At 34.4% G+C, this 13,319-nt stretch overlaps 1 protein-coding gene across 2 annotated transcripts in view; it reads right to left on the bottom strand.

The window, feature by feature from the left end:
* The window catches only part of XPR1 (xenotropic and polytropic retrovirus receptor 1), a 239,905-nt gene that overhangs the window by 41,559 nt on the left and 185,027 nt on the right, over window positions 1-13,319 (bottom strand). For both annotated transcript variants that reach the window (XM_032319240.1, XM_032319241.1), the window contains 4 exons: window positions 11,519-11,709; window positions 11,126-11,305; window positions 5,342-5,513; window positions 4,028-4,222 (listed from right to left, as the gene is read on the bottom strand). In XM_032319240.1, coding sequence (XP_032175131.1) covers window positions 4,028-4,222; window positions 5,342-5,513; window positions 11,126-11,305; window positions 11,519-11,709 — 738 coding nt within the window. The remainder of the gene's footprint in view (window positions 1-4,027; window positions 4,223-5,341; window positions 5,514-11,125; window positions 11,306-11,518; window positions 11,710-13,319) is intronic.

Genomic DNA, 13,319 nt, shown 5'->3' with positions numbered 1-13,319 from the left:
CCCCTCCTTCGCTGTTAAAAAAAATGATTCTAGGTACAGAGGTAACCCTTGTGCTTCCAGTTTTACAAATCGTGCAGCATAGACAACCTTTGAAACAACCTCAGAAATGCCCCCAATAATGCAGTTACTATGGTAACTCTTGTAGGTTAGTTCTCTGAAACGACTCAGACTCCTGAATCTGAACAAGGTTACCTCACCATCTTCTATGCTTTCCTCTCCTCATAAAATTTATCATCATTCGATTACAAATTCGATAGAAAAATATCTACCCCATTAACTATACAGAACCTATTTTTCCGGCTCAAGGATTATTTCTAATGTGTATGTTTTCTGATACCTTTTCTCTTGGAACACTATCCAATAAAACAACAGAAATCAAATTCTACTTTTGACCATCACTCAACTGTCCCTGACTTGTCTTTCCAATTTTTTCCTCTCTGTTTTATGCTTCTTTGGGGGAAAAAAAAGTTTCAGAAATATTTACTGTGTCTACAATAAAAGGTTTTTTTTTTTAATATTTTATAGATATATAACCAATTAAGATATATAACCAATGGTCCCTCTAAAAAATGCTTGCTTTTAAAAAATTTGACTGTGAAATATGAATCAAGTTTAGTGAGTAAATATCTGTGTTACATGAACAAAAAGCCAAACACATTCCTAACTGATACTTGTCCAGTACCACGCCCTCACCCAAGGGATCATCAGGGCTTCCCCTAAAAAGATTCTCCTTATGGAAGTCATACCTATACCAGCTCTAGACAGCAAAGAAAATTCTATTTCATTTAATGATAAATTCCATTTGTATAGCAAGTTAGAGTTTATAAGGTGATTCCATGTACACTATACCTTATTTAATCCTCACAAGAAAAAACAATTTTCCTAATTATTTCTCGAGCATGCTGAGCTAACCAAGGAACATCTGAAATTAAACATCCTATAGTCCTACTCTACTCAAGCTTCTTGGTATACGCACTGTAAACAAAGAAAGTGAATGATTCTAGTAATCAACAAATCGTTTTTCCGTTTAGTTTATGTTTAATTCTTTACTTTCCTCAGTTTATTTTCAACTTTTTGCTTTCGGTAAGAAAACTTGATAAAACAATAAAAATAATTAATGATGATGGACCACAACGCAACTTTTGTGTATAACTGACGATTTATCTAAATATTGAGTGACACTGCAACAATAAAACTTGCATTCTCACATATATGGCTATTTAACAAGGCTTCTCAGAGTTTACTTCTATAAAAACTGAAAAATGAAATAGTAACATAAATTTTTCTCAATAAGAAATGTTTATGTGATAATTATTAAAATTTATAATACATTTGTAATGTTACTTTGACCAGCTATAAATAATAATCAGGGTAATGATGACTACAACACAGGAAGAAAAATCTCTCAGTATCTTCTAGTAACAGGAAATCAATAACTTAATTTTAATTTACATATATATATCAAACAAAAGTCATTAAAACATAAAATACATAACATTAAAATAAAGTTCAAGGAAAAGAGATGTAAAATTTGTGTCAGCGTTGCTCCATGTTTTTAAAAGATTTTATTTATTCATTTATTTGAGAGCCAGAGAGTGGGAGTGGGGGGAGCAGGAAGAAGATCAGAGGGAGAAGAACAAGCAGACTCCGTGTTGAGTGCAGAGCATGATGCTGGGGCTCGATCCTGTGACCCTGGGATCAGGAACTTAGCTGAAATCAAGAGTTAGATGCTAAACTGAGTGAACCACCCAGGCGCCCCAAGTTGCTTTATTTTTAAAACAATAAACCATGGTAAGTATTATGCTTTTATATTTAGACTACCTGGATACACTTAATAAAAATGGTTAGCCGTTTTATTTTAAAATGTGAATATTTGGGCACCTGGGTGGCTCAGTCAGTTGTATCAGCCTTCAGATCATGTCATGATCCCAGGGTTCTGGGATTGAGCCGCACAACGGGCTCCCTACTCAGCAGGGAGCCTGTTTCTCCCTCTCCCTCAGCCTGCCTCTCACCCTGCTTGTGCTCTCCCTCTCTGTGTCAAATAAACAAATAAAATCTTTAAAAATAAAATAAAATAAAATGTGAATATTTAAGGGGCACCTGGGTGGCTCAGTCAGTTAAGTGTTCAGTTCAGTTTTGGTTCAGGTCATGATCTCAGGGTTGTAAGATCGAACCTTGTCCAGCTCTGTGCTCAGTGCAGTCCGCTCGAGACATACTGTTTCTGCCCTCCCCCTCCCCTGTCAAATAAATATATCTTTAAAAAAAATTAAAAAATTGTTTTTGAATAATTAAAATATAATGTAAACTACATTTTAGGAAATTATTTAAACTTAAGATGAGGGGCGCCTGGGTGGCTCAGTGAGTTAAGCCTCTGCCTTTGGCTCAGGTCATGATCTCAGGGCCTTGGAATCGAGCCCCACATTGGGCTCTCTGCTCAGAGGGGAGCCTGCTTCCCCCTTTCCCTCTGCCTGCCCCTCTGCCTACTTGGATCTCTCTCTCTGTCAAATAAATAAATAAAATCTTAAAAAAAAATAAACTTAAGATAAAAATTTCAGCCGTAAATTTAAAAATGTCAGAGAATATAGTTTAAATAATGGTTTAATAAAGTAAAAATGATAATAATATCGTTTTAAAAATTCTTTGAAGGAATATGTGAGCACAAAAAAAAGTCTGAAGATCACAATACAATCCAAACCATGCTTCTAGCTTTAGGTTATTAAATGTGAAGCTGGCACAGATTTGAGGAATTAAGATTTTCTGCTTCATCCTGAATAGTATCAGTTTAGTTAAAGATAACTTACATCCTAAAATATTCAACCAAAACCTCTTTGTTACCCAGCATGGGAGAAAACTAAAGGGCTCTTAAGGCAGAAGGTACCATGTATCAAATCAGTTGTCTGACTTATAAATTGTCTAGTAACAACCTTGTGAATCATGATGCTTGCCCAGACTAAAGAATAGCATTCCTTAGCAAGAGTTAAAATTATGGGAGCTTTCAGGATGTGTTTCTCTCATGGAAGCACTTAGTTAAATTATATCGTTTCATCAGAATGCCTACATAATGATAAAATTATTGGCTGCATTATCAATATTACTGTAACTGCAGAATCTACTGTAAAAAGTGGAAGTATGCTAAAAAGTGTTCTACTAGACCAAACTGCAAGCCTCACGAAAACACCAGTACCCCAGGCTTTCAAGACCATCAGACATACTTCAGCTAAGTAGCTAGGAGCTACTAGTTAAGGCTCCTAAAATACAGTATTTCAATTCAAAAAAGTCACTGAAAAAAAATTACTTAAGTATTAAAAAATAATTATAATAATTTCAATAAGTAACACTTCTTTACCACCCACAGATGAGGGTGCAGCCTCAAAGGGGTGGGCTGATAGCTGATTTAAATAGACAAAGACAGAATGCATTTTAGTAAAAGCAAGCAAGAGGTTTGATTGACATTTCTTGGAAAAAGGTTAAAAATTCAAAAGGACTGACTGCATGTGGCTCAGAACCTAAAAGCTTTTTTCTCCTCCCAACAGAAGAGCAGTCTCAAGTAATAACTGGTTGCTATGGAGATAAGAAACTAGAGAGATCAGAGAACTTAATTTGCAGTTAAATGGGCTGGAAACAATCCTTACTACTTGGTGAAGGAATGCGATTAAAAATATACATGATTGCCAGAGGGAATCTTTTTCACCTAGCATTTCCCAACCTCATTAATGAACAAGGGTCTAAAAAACCAAATGAAAGCCCAAGGTGTCTAAGATAGAGCACATTAAACATAATCAGGATTTTACACATTATCACAAATCCTTCCTCTTCTGGATGACTTTGACTCTTTTTGGCGGTACATGTTAGTAAGTCCTGGAATGAGACTAAAATTGTGTTCAAGAACAAAGTAGTATAAGTGAGGGGATTCCAACTTCAATGGAAAAAAGAGCACGACAAATGGAAGAGCAACCAAAGTAAGAAACAGATATAAGTAGTGAAAAATCTTCGGGTTTTAAAAGATCTCTTCGCAGTCACAGAATACCTTTGTGAGTGCTGTACAGGGCTGCAAACGTGACCGTGAAGAAAGTTGTGGAGTACTTCCCAGCATTGACCAAGTGAGGGAAGGCCCTCTTTGTGTCCCGATACCGGCGCAGGCACTGGATGAAACGAAGCCACGCGGGAACGCACTGAACAATGGCCCGCACGCCATATGAGTATTTGTGGCAAATTTCGGGTTCTGTGAAGATTTCAAAAGAGAAAAAATTGTAATTTAAGAGAATAACCTGTTCAGATCATTTCACTATATATTATAACCACTATCAAAAGTCCATAAAAGCAAGAATCCTGTGTTTCAGAATCTCTTTTTTGCAACAACTACGTTCTCAAACTTTTTAGTGATAGATAAGCCAAGGAAAGAAGGTAACTCCATAGGGTGAACCGACAGGGAAAATCTGCCCTCTCATATTTCAGACTACCTGTTCTGAATCGCTTTCTTTGCAATGTGATAAAACTATAGGAAAATTAGAAGATGAGTACACTAATTAAAGGAAAAATGTTAGTTCCATAATTTAATACATCTGGAAAACATACAAATATCCCTGATGACTCTAGTTAATTTCATGAACTCCAAAGTGCCATAATTTATGGCAATGGGTTATACACACTCTACTCCACCCTTTTTTAATGAAGAGCAGAGTTTATATTTTTAAATGAGAAGAATGGAGTTGGTAAACCAAATTTTCTTCAAATTCTGAGGATGCATTATAGTGTGATCAAGCTGCAACAGAGTTATGGTCTGCTGGCAATCAATGAAAACGTGTTGCCACTGGTTTTATTAACTTTTATTAGATGTTACATAATGTGTCTAAATTTGGTCTTTGACATTAAGGCAAAATTCCTTAATAATATACCAAGCATGGGGAAAAGAGCCAGAAGAAAAAACAAGATCCCCAGTAAGAATTAAAAAACAATCCATAATGACTTTCTCAAAGCATGTGATCCTTCTCTAAATAATCAGTATTTTTGCGCATAATACAGCAATACTGTAATGGAAACTGTTGGCATTAAAGCATTCATGATATAACTACCAATGTACTAGAATTTTTTTTTTTTTCTGGTTTTAAATTCTTTTAAGTGTAAGTTGCAAATCTCTTGGCAAATGGATGGCTAAAATCATAACATAATTAAAGAGCCAAATTGTATCAGATAAAGAGATTGCTAAAAAAGTGCCAAATACATTTAATTAAGTTTGTAATATTATTGGATGAGTTTTCACCATGATCTTAAATTTCTCATTCCCAATATTTCTTGATTTACGTTGGCAGTTTAGAGGTATGGACGCACATTCATACCCTACCTTCTGAATTATTTGGCAACAGGCCCCCACTTTCATCCCATTTGAGCTCAAAACTGTAGAAGCAGATCATATATTCCAGGTCCATCAATATCACTGACAGGCTGTTCAGCTGATCGGCCAGCCAGAAATCAGCAAAGCCTACTTTATGGAAGGGGGCTGTAAATACTCGAAACTGGGGGAATGAAAAAAAATTTAAAAACACAGAAACAAGAAAATTCATATTCAATTTCTCTAATTTTTGTCTGACCATGCAGCATGATTACTTTAGCTGATAAAATGGAAACCAATGAACCAATCACTAACACAGGGAGGGACCTGGCAACAGTGGCTAGGTTGAGCATTAGTAGTGAAGGGAATGAGTTGAATCGATAACCAAGAAAGGAAATTAAAGTAGGATAGAGAAGGCAGAAATAGCTATAGTTAGAAAGCAGAGAGGGTGGGAAGAGTTGAAGCTGAAAGCAGAGGGTGGCAGAAGATGGAAGCACAGAGAGTATGTCTAGTGTTAGGCTATAGGGTAAATTTTGCTAGGGACCCATGTGCTATGATAATTTCTGGAATATCCTCCCATCTTAGCTGCAATGAGAGCTTAGCTAACTGAATACAAAGCTCTTCTTTGCCTACAAGGGAGAGGAAAGGAAGAATGGTACATCACCTGAAGCATGCCTGCCTATTCTCTAAATCAAAGTCACTTTTAATTCACTAATGCCTTGTTAATAATGGTATTTATCTTGAAATTATGCCATGAAAATCATCAAATCATATCCCCACTGTTATAAAACAATGTCAAATGAATTCAGATTAAATTTACTGTGTACTAATCCATGCTATGTATTTTTCTCATAATGTATTTTTCATAATCCATTAACTAAAGCAATTCTATGAGCCTGATACTATTCATATCCCCCTTTTACAGATGACCTTGAACAAACTCATCCTGACCTATTCTGTGGAAGACTGTTTAGCAATGCAAAGGGAAATCTGGCATTGCAGAGAGAGGAAGACTTAGATACTAATGTAACCATTAGAAACAGGCTCCAATTGTGCAGAATGCCTTGAGAGGCCCTAAGGAAAGTGAAGATGGGATGAAGGCAGCTTTTACCCTCAACCTGTCAGACCCTTTCTATCTCAAACAGGTAAAAATGAACTCCTAATACAAGGAATTCTCACAGAGCAGCAGTTTTGAGAAATTAAAATTACAGCTCTCTTACCATCTAGCTATATTCATTTAGTAGACATATTAAGCATGGGAGACTAATGGCTCTTTCCCCTCACACTAGGCAGGTTCTTTCTATTTGTTTTGTAAACAATTCTCTTTATTATTTGATGGAGATAAATGGCTATATTATGAATCCATCCTGGACACCAACTATCTATGAAAGGTATTGGACTGGGTCTTTGGAAATTAGTCCAGATCTCTGCAGGGCATAGTACAGGCTTTGCAATATTTTCTGGAGCTGATATATTTTGAGTCCATGCCTCAATTTCTTGATCATTCTCTTGCTCTTTTAATAAGTTGTACAATAACCCAGAGAGAGAAGCTTTATCATTTGCAACCATAAAGTTTTTCGGTGGGTGGGGTAAGAGGTGGGGGCTTAGTGGTTGAGATCGTAGTTAACTAGGCATGAAGAGGTTCTGGTACCAGTTTATATAGTATTTTAAGAAACTCTGGGGTGCAGAGCAGACTTTAAAGATTCAAAGAGAGAGAACAAGAGGATAATTCAAGATATAACATCAAAAGGATCAGGAAATCTAACTCAATCCCTAGTCATGGACTTTTGTGAAAACGATAGCGTAGAGCAAATTTCTTGTGGACATGAGACAGGCTATCATCCCTCTCATAATCTGCCAAATCCAGCCTCAAAAGCTAGCTAATAAAGGAAAACCTCCTTAAGAGCAGAAGAGGAGAATGCACTAAGAGACAGGGAAATGGGATTACAAAAGAAAGGGAATGCCATGAAAATGGAAACTGGAGGGGAAAATTTACAGAAGAGAGAAAATGAAAAAAGGAAAAAAGGAGGGGATAGTAAATGTTGGTATAATACAACTAAGGAAGGAATCAATATAATTATAGACATACAACATTTAACAAAGATTAATTATTACCAAATGTCAGCCATTGTGGAAGTACAGAGATAAATAAAACATAGTTTCTACTCTCAAGGAACCAAAGTCTGGTTGGGTAAATAGGTACCTAAAGACATAATGACAGCACTGTGTAATAAGTGCTATTACAGATAGATACACAAAATATCCTAGAAATACAAAGAAGGGAGAGCAAGTAGCTCTGTCAGAGATAGGGTAGAGGTGAGGGGGGTAGAAAATAAACAGATCATACTGAACTCCTGACATTTACACATAGTCAGATTCTTCTTATATTTATCTGAATTCCCTTTTTTGAGTAAGGAGAATTCTCCTCTTTCCGTTCTAATTCTGGCTAAGGGCTTCCAACTTCTACATTGTGATTTTGATTAAAATGATAATGATTCACTGGGTAACAGTATTAAGAAAGCTAGCAACAATTCAAAAAAATCTGGTGTTTCACCCACATACACAAAAAGCCCCTAATAAGGTATTACAAAGGATATATGCTAACATCATTTTCTAAGTTAATGCAGATAGTTAAAAAAATGAAGTTTAATTTCTACTTTTAGAGGTTTGTGAATAGTCATACTCTTTGATTTTTATATTCTTTAATTTGAACCACTAGATCAAAGTTAAACACCTTAGGTAAGGTCACTATCAGGTCTCACTGTTAAATGGCAGTGGTTAAGAGTACGGATTGTAGAACCAGACTGCCTAGGCTCAGTTCCATCTCCACTACTTACTGGCTATGCATTTAACTCCTTTGAAACTGGGTTTCCTCATTTATAAAATGTTGATTGATAGAACCAACCTCATGGTTTTTAAAGGATGAAATAAATTAGCACATTAAAATGTCCAGAAAAGTGCACTATTTAATGAGAATACCTCTCTATTCTCACAGTAGAGACATGCGTACTTTACTATAGAACAAAAGAAATTATTGGAAAAATCAATTTCCAAATTATATAGGAAAGGACTTTAATTTAAAAACTTTAAGTAGCTTTGAGATGCCTGGGTGACTCAGTTGGTTTAGTATCTGACTCTTGGTTTGGGGTCAGGTCATGATCTTGGGATCCTAGGATGGAGCTCCACATTTGGCTCTATGCTCAGTGTAGATTCTGCTTAGGACTCTCTCCTTCTGCCCCTTTCCCCCAAACTCTCTTCCTCTTTCTCTAAAATAAATCAATAAATCTTAAAAAAAAAAATACGTTAAGTAGCCTTTTAGAATTAATTTTTTTTTTTTTTTAAAGAAAATGTGAGCCATTGCTTATGTTTCCCAGTTGGATTTCCAATTAGGATAAATATAGATCTGCAGAGATTTATGACCTAATTAATGCAAATAAGCTACTAATTTGACATGTAAGTATCAAAATAAATGAATTTCTAATAAAATTTCTTTAGCTTTTTGGTGGAGATTTATAGCATATAAATTCCATAGATTCAGATTTAAATATGATTATAAATGACATCAAGTGCCTACCACTATGGCTAAGTGATATATATTCTTTTCCACTGAAAATTAAAGGAAAAAAAAAGAAGGAAATACACTTTTACTTTACGATGAGGCTTTTAAAAAAGAGAAATATAACTAGGGTGGAAATATTTTTGTTAATTCACTAGATATAAGTCTCAGGTTAAGTTTTCTCAGTAAGATCTGAATTAAAATAAGTTAATAGGTCAATTAGTATTAAGACGCTCTATAAACATTTTTCCTGTATACAATTATTATTACAAATATAACAAACCATAGTGCTTCTTTGTCATTTCACTGCTTCTGATGGTGCATTTTACTATTCTGTTATTCCTTATTATATTATCACTGCCAACTTATTCCATCAATAAGTCCTCATTTATTAGCACACAGCAGATGCATCGATAAATGTCTACTCAATGGGGAATCGTTCTGCTAATAAGACTAACTGGTCATGCATGAATCATAGCTTATTATTTAAATAGAGAAGGATGCACTGGGGGATTGCTCATTTACACACAATGTACACAATGGTATTATTCTGTTAATGCAATAATGCAAACCATATTAACGTCTGAGTTTTCTGAGTCTTTCAGACCTCATTTCAAATAACTATAAAGAGATTTCACAATAGTTGAAGCAGAAGATAATAGGTATTTATAATCTTAAAGTTATTTCCTTCTAACCAGAAGAATACTACATATTTCTGCAACTAAGTTTTACAATTCTACAAAATCTAGCAATAAAATGACAAATGCTCTCAAAATAAAAAGGTAATCTAATATGGTACTAACTGGACATGATTTATTTTTAATATAAATTTCAAAAAAACTGGTTCAAATTTTTGTCATAAAAAAAAGTCCTTTAAAAGCATGTTTTCTAAATGATGACCAAATGTATGCAAGGTGATTTCACACTTTTCAAAATACCTTGTATATCTAAGTTCCACACTTAGACCCAAAGTTAGGCCTAGTGGTGCTATACTTAATAGGAATGATTTGCTCTTTTATTTATTATATTTACTGAAACTGGAGGAAAAGAGGGATATTCTCAATTTGTGATAAAAATGCTACTGGAAGAAATAAGAAATATAAATAAATAATAATCAACTTAGGGGGAAAATAAATCAAGGAGATCTGGGCCATTTTCTTTTCCTGATTGCTATACATACTTAACCTGTACTATAACATAACTAGCTCTTTACTTGTGTGCTTACTATGTTTTTTAATAGGAAAGCCATAATTTATGTCTTCAGATTTAAAAAAATTTAATGCTAGATATAGGAAATGTACCGGTAAGAACAAAAAAAAACCTCTGCTAAACTTAATGGTCATATAAAAGGGAAAAGAAGTTAAAACTACAATTTTCAAGGCAGTATACTTTCTAAGGTAGAAAAAAAAGTAAGACAATAACTATAAGAATTCTGAAAGTATGTGTACAGTCTAGTTAGTTTAATCACTAATCTTCACTTTACTGTTAGTTGTCATTCACAACCTAAGAAACAAGTACAGGAGAGCATTCCTGATTACTTTTGAAAATAGAGCTGGTTTAACTCAGGAGCAAGCAAAAGTCCTTCCCCAAGCTATATTTACACTATCACAAAAAATAACAGGAGGTATTTTTGCAAGAAATTCTATATACTATTGCTAACACTGTATGATTTTGAGATCATTAAGAAGTAGGTAAAGTGGAAAAAGAAATGCAATTTATTATAAACAATAATCAAAATCAATTTCTCAAATTAAAGATGTCAATCTGATAAGATACTCTTACTGATTTTAGAGAACTAATCTTTTATAAAATAAAAATGGTTCACTACTACTATCAATTTACAGGAAAATAATAGCTTCACCACTTCTAAAAAAAAGAAATTCAAAGAGTTCTACATATTATCACAGCTGGTTAAATAATTTATATTTAAAAGTACTTAAATTGATCATGAATTAATTATTATTAATTTGCAAAATCATTTCATATCTGGACACTTCATCCTCTTTTTTAGGAGGAAAAAAAACGCACGAGTATTTTTCCCAGGGCCACTGCACAGTACAATATAAGGTGTACCAATTACACTATATTCTACGCCCCTGGCTCTAGAGCACCACTCACATAGACTATGAAGTGAACCATGCCTTCTGGAGTTGCACAATACAGCAGACTGGGTTTCCACCTGGAGGAAGCCAATGACCAATATGCCACTCTAAAAATGGTAGACAAATTTCTGGACTTACCAGCAGTTTAAGCAGCCAAAACCGGGACTTGTAATAGAAAGTTTTGGTGGGGTTGATAAGAAAGAAAACCATAAATCCGTAAAGGACAAGTGGATACACATATGTGGGGATGACACTAATTGGAGCAAAGAAGCATGCCAGAAGGCTCAGGCACCACAATATCCCAAGGAATCCAGCAATCTGATGAAGGATGGGAAAGACAAAGAGAAAATTGTTATTTTTATTTTTACCATTACTCAGATACATCTTTAATAAAACAAAGGTAGGATCAAAGTTTAGATATTATGTCAATAATCTTCTTCAAGTAGAAGGTGGATTTCAGTATCCATGAAAACAGCTATATATAGCTAATGTGAAATAAATTCATGAGACTTTGTATCTTGCTTTGATTACCTCAAAAAGATGCTGATGAGACAAATTGCTTCTTGGATTAAGTTCAAAGATGAGCACATGATTCACTCCAGCCTGTCTCCAACCATATGTGTTGATGCCCAGTAGAAAAAGGAATTCAATCAAGAGAAAGCCACCTCGATAGATTCTTATCAAGGGCCATATACTTCTATCTGTTTCAAGTTTAAATACAGCTGAAAAAAAATCAATTAATTGGTGAGTTAGAAAATTCATAATGTCTCCTCTAGTTATCTTTTTTCTTAATACTCAATGACACAGTCTTTGGCATAAAAAGCTTGTTACAAATAAAACCTAAGCCTAGATCATCTCAAGAGCATGAGAAACTTGCTTCCACATTCTTTCCCTTTTTTATTTCACTCTGCAAAATTTCACCAGAATAATTTTCCTAAAACTTCACATTTGGCATGTTAGTCCATTGTTCCATTAGTTTCTTAGATTATAGAGAATAAGAGCAAAATTGTTTAAAACCAAAAGATCAGTTCTGTCAGCTAAGTATTTCTGGCATGATATAACTTCTCTGGCTTTGCTCTCTCTCTTATTAAACTGATTATAGTAATACTTATCTCATAGAGTTGCTGTGAAAATTAAGACGTAGTATGCATGAAAGCAACTGAAAATAAAAGCAAGTGAACAAGGTAATGTCATATTAATGGTAACAGTATTTATAGAATACTTACTATGTGCTAAGGATTGTTCTCTATTTTTACATGTAAAAATTCATTTAATCCTCCCACTGGTTCTATGAGTTAAAAACTATTCTTCCCCTTTCACTGGTGAGGAAATTACAGCACAGAGAGGCTGAGTAATTTGCTCAGGATTACCAATCAAGTAGAGGGCAGAACCAGGATTTTAACTCAGACAGTTCTGCTCCAAACCCCACAGGGTCTTTTTTTTTTTTTTTTAAATATTTTATTTATTTATTATATGAGAGAGAGAGCACGAGAGAGGGGTAGGTTTAAAGGGAGAAGCAGACTCCTTGCAGAGCACGGAGCCTGATGCGGGACTCAAATCTGGTACTCCAAGATCATGACCTGAGCTGAAGGCAGTCCCTTTACCAACTGAGCCACCCAGGTACCCCAAACCCCACAGTCTTAACCATTACATTCTATTGTCCGTATGCCCATAAAAATGTTCAGTACCACTGTTACTCGGTAGTACTCTAATAGCTACAATGTTCAAACACCTTAGCCTTGTAATTCAAGTTCTTCACCACAAACTGGTCTTCAACTCACTCTTCTTTAAACCACAGTGCTCTTTTTTAAACATTAATTTTTATCTCCTGGTGAATTTTATTAGTCTTTCACAAATTTACTTTTTCATATTGGCTTATGTTGCCCCCATACCTAAAATGACCTTGCACCTTCTCTCCACCAATTCACATTCTACTTAATATTAAAAGCTAAATCCTTACCTATTCAAAAATTTATTGAATCATTGTTTCATTTTGAACCCACTATGTGCCAAATATTTGAATTTGGCTAAAGATTTCTTGGTTTTCTATATAACCACAAAATTAATAATTTATTAATTAATAATTAATATTAGACTCATTTGAAATTTGATGATATACTATCTTATCCTTAATTTAAATAACTATTTACTTCTTAACTTTATATTCTCTATAGTACATAGCATATTTAATAATTTAAAAATAACAGGGTAGAAAAAGCCTTTGCTTTGGAGTCAAATATTGTAGACCAGAATTTAAATCATAGCTACTCGAGGTAAAATTATTTTATTTTTTCATATCTCCGTTTCCTTATTGGTCAGTGGTGATAATATC

This window comes from Mustela erminea, chromosome 17 (assembly GCF_009829155.1).
Source record: "Mustela erminea isolate mMusErm1 chromosome 17, mMusErm1.Pri, whole genome shotgun sequence".
Classification (NCBI taxonomy): Eukaryota; Metazoa; Chordata; class Mammalia; order Carnivora; family Mustelidae; genus Mustela; species Mustela erminea.
Note: the sequence above shows the minus strand (reverse complement) of the source record. Positions and strands in the feature narration are given on the sequence as shown.